Source organism: Vollenhovia emeryi, unplaced genomic scaffold, assembly GCF_000949405.1.
Source record: "Vollenhovia emeryi isolate VEMERY1.0 unplaced genomic scaffold, V.emery_V1.0 DF942199.1, whole genome shotgun sequence".
Classification (NCBI taxonomy): domain Eukaryota; kingdom Metazoa; phylum Arthropoda; class Insecta; order Hymenoptera; family Formicidae; genus Vollenhovia; species Vollenhovia emeryi.
In genome coordinates this window covers 1-4,051 of record NW_011964167.1, presented here as the reverse complement: position 1 = coordinate 4,051, position 4,051 = coordinate 1, and the positions used below count along the sequence as shown (strand labels likewise).

At 37.9% G+C, this 4,051-nt stretch overlaps 1 protein-coding gene across 1 annotated transcript; it reads left to right on the top strand.

The window, feature by feature from the left end:
* The first annotated feature begins 69 nt into the window (after positions 1 to 69).
* LOC105569720 (golgin subfamily A member 6-like protein 1) lies at positions 70 to 1,161 on the top strand. The gene has a single exon (XM_012026402.1). The coding sequence runs from the start codon at positions 70 to 72 to the stop codon at positions 1,159 to 1,161; it is 1,092 nt and encodes a 363-aa protein (XP_011881792.1).
* Positions 1,162 to 4,051: the final 2,890 nt, after the last annotated feature.

Sequence of the window (4,051 nt, the reverse complement as noted above, 5' to 3'; positions counted from 1 at the left end):
TAGGATATGGTCGTTAGCGTACGCAGATGATATCGTGATAATGGCTAAGGAAGAAAGGCAGATGGAGAGATGATAAAGAGGCTAGGAAGATATCTGAAGGATAAGAGATTAGAGTTGAATGTAGGAAAGACAAAGATAATAAGATTCAGAAAAGGAGGAGGGAAGAATAAGGAGGCGGAATGGAGATGGAATAAGGAAAAGATAGAGGAAGTCAAAGAGTTTAAGTATTTAGGGTATACAATGCAGAAGAATGGGGGACAGGAGGCACATATAAGAGAGGTTACAAAGAGAGCCACGGCTGCAATGGGACAGGTCTGGGGAATAGGAAAAAGAAAGTTCGGGGGAGATTGGAAGAGGAGGATGAAACTATTTGTAGCATTAGTAAGAAGCATAATGGGTTACGGGGCAGAGATATGGGGATGGGAGGAGAGGGAGAGAGTGGAAAGGGTACAGGAGAGGTATATAAGGTGGACGTTAGGGGTAGACTGGAGAACACCAGGATACTTAGTGAGGGAGGAGGGGAAGAAAGAAAAGGTAAGAACATGGGCAGGAAGGAGGGCGTGGAGGTTCGAGGAAAGATTAAGGAAGGGACAAGGGACGGAAATAGCGAGGGCGTGCCTGAAGGAAGTGGAAGAAAAGGAAAGGGGAAAAGGATCCAGATGGGAAGAAGGAAGAAGGAGATTCTTTGAGGAAAGAGGGTATGCGTGGGAAGAGGTGAAGAGATTACAGGAGGAGGGCATAGATATGGAAGAAAGGCTAGAGGACAGAGATAGAAAAGTTCAGGAACAGGAAGCAGGGGGTAAGATAAGGGAATCGAGGTATAATAAATGGTACAAGGAAATTAGAACCGAGGGGACACCGAGATACTTGAAAGAGAGAGGAAAGGAAAAAAGAATAAGGGCGATAGCGAGGTTCAGGCTAGGAAATGAAATGAGAGAAGGGAGATATTGGGAGAGTGAGGAAGAGAGAAAGTGCAGAATGTGTGGGGGAGAGGTAGAGTCGTGGGAACATGTACTGGAGAGATGCGAGAATGAAGGGTCGAGATGGGAGAGAGGAAAAGTATTGGAATTGTTACATGAGAAGGGGGGAGGATATGAATGGATGAAAGAACTGATGGAAAAGAGGAAGGAGAAAATGGGGAGAGAATGGGAGTGTGAATGAAAAGTAACCGAAACAGATAGGCAACAAATGTGTTAGAAGGGGAATATACGTTGTAAATGGATATGTAAAACTCGAACACTGTACATAGATAAAGGAGAGAAGATAGATCGTAAGGCAATAATGCAATAATGTAGTAAGGAGAAAGGCAAAGATTTGTAACGAAAGGAGGAGTGAGGAAGGAGGAAGTCATGTAATCCCGCAAGGGAAACATTAAATAAATACATACATACATACATACATTAACAAACATTGTTTGTTCAAAAAGTAATTATTGTATTCCTAAAGAAGTGGTTGCATGTTTAGTGCGTACGAGAACATATGTACGTTTGCGAAAAATAAATAAAGATATTGTTCTAAATAACATACTAAAGAAAAAAGCGAAAAAGTTAATAAATTAAGCAACAAAGAAAACGTATTTATACAAATAAAATAATATTCGTGTTATGTACAATACAATATGTATTGATTGTATTTAATTATTTTTACACATTAACTATTAAATCTATTTTTGTACTATCATTTATTTTTATTTATCATTTCATTTATCATTTTATATATTATCAATTTATTTGGTATTATTATGTGTCTCAGAACAAAGTATTCATACTCCGATCTTAGTACTGTGTTTGAATCTCGCGCAACATTTGTGGGCAAAATTTTATTGGCTGCTCCGTAGTACCAGCCGCCATTATGCGCAATGGTTCACCTTTCTTAATTATTACATCATGGGTCTGGACGAGGACGACGACGACAAAGATGTTTTTTAAGCCAAAATTTCACAAAACTGACTTTGCATTGCAATTGCGTTCCAATACCTCCACTCATGGGGCACGTAGGAGAACAGTAAAAACACTTTTATTATGCAAATCGTAGCCAAGCTATCGATTAAGCGCAGTCTCAAGTTCGTCAGATCAGCCGTTGTTGAGATCCAAAAATATGAGGGCCCGTCAACTCGTGTACTCGCGTAAACTTACACGGTCGGTCTCGCGCGCGTGTACTAGCTACGCTTACACTTGGCGCGAGACACTACCGTGTCTCATGATATCCCGTGCACTTTCTGAGAAATGTCCGTATAAAGATATATGTATATTAAATTATACAGGGTGAGGGAAAAGTACCGGACCGGTAAAATATCTCAAAAAATATGGGAGATACGGAAAATTGTTTCAGACGAAAGTTGTACGGTTTTAAAAGGGCTATATAATGGTAAAATTAATGTTCCAAAAAAATTAATTTTTTATGATTATATGGAGGTCGCCGCCATTTTTTTAAATGGAACTCCCTATTGTTTATTATACTATTTTATTTTACTAATTAATATGAACAACTTTTGTCTGAAACATTTTTTGATTTGCCTAATACTTTTTGAGATATTCAAGAGAAAATTTATAACTTTTTCAATGTTTAGCTTATAGTCTCTCGATGTTTGTCGGAGGGAAAAGTAGTATAGGACTTTTTTACTTGATTTAGTCTCAAGAATATGAAAATTATGAAAATAGGTAACAAAAAGGATAAATGTAGCATTCATGTAAACGAATGAATAAACAATGGGACTATTCAAAATTTATTAATATTTTATTAGTGAAACAAATGTTAATAATAATAAAACATAGTTGTTAATATATAATACAAACGTTTCTTTGGTCCAAAGAATACAATATCCCCTCTTAATAATTAATTAAATTTTCATACTTTTATGAAATCACAGTGTAGTTAGTTTACATTTAGTTATTAATATTTATATTTTAGATTTCTATAAGCACTTAACACAACATAAAAAGTAAAAATTAGAGATTGCTCAGATAATATCAAAATTGATGTTCGCTGTTTAAAAATATAAGTAATCTAAATAAACTAAATAAATTCAACTTTGAATAAAGTAATTGTAGTAAACTAATGCAAATATATCACAGGGTTGTACTTTGCACAACGTAATAACGTAAAAGAAGATATATTATTCTGTTAAGGAAGCGAGTGACTTTTCCAACGCAACGATCTAATCGATATTATTAATATTGATTAATTCGTGGAAGCCGCAAGAACCCGAATGCCGCGCTTGAAACGAGAGAGTGGCGCGCTTCATCTGCCCTTTCGTATCCAAGCAATTCCGTTGTTGATTATCTCTCTGTGTGATAGATTTGCATGCTTCTCAAGCGCAGTTATCTAGTGCCTTTACGGTGAATCTTTGGGATATTACGTAATCATCCTTACTCTTTAAAGCCTCGTCCAACAGGGGACTGAGGTGTAAAACATTGCCTCGTCCGATTGGGGACCAAGGTAAGAAAACAGCGCAACAGGCGCTCTTACTCCTTCAGTTCAGCCTTTCTTTCGAAAGGCATGCCGAAAGGTGATAGAGTCTCCATTCGACTCTCTTACTAAATTTAAAGTCTTTCTTCATGGAAGATTGCCGTTGACCCCGACACGGGCGAGGTGGTACTATCTTTATTAAGATCATTCCTTCTTTATCTTTTGCCATAGACCCTCTCACACGAGGCGAGGTGTGGAAGTAAACGGACTTCCTTCTCTCTACCATATTTATATCTTTTCCTACAGCTATTATAACCTTCTCTGACGAAGAATTATATAGAAGAACCATCTACAGCTTAGCGTTCCAATTGATGATAGACGAACGATCTACCGCCAGCGTTTCAACCGACGATAGAAGTACGACGGCGCGGCAATAAGTTTTGGACTTTACTATACATTTTCTGGTCCTTCGAGCCGGATTACACGCACGTAAAGATGTTCAATATTGTCGCAAGGATCACTCTGCAACAGAGCCGTTTCTGTTTGATACAAGAGGCTGCGGATTTAGACGATACAGATGTTCCACGTCCAAATCGTCAATTAGTCAACGCCCGATTGGAAATGCTGGAGCAGAATTGGGTAA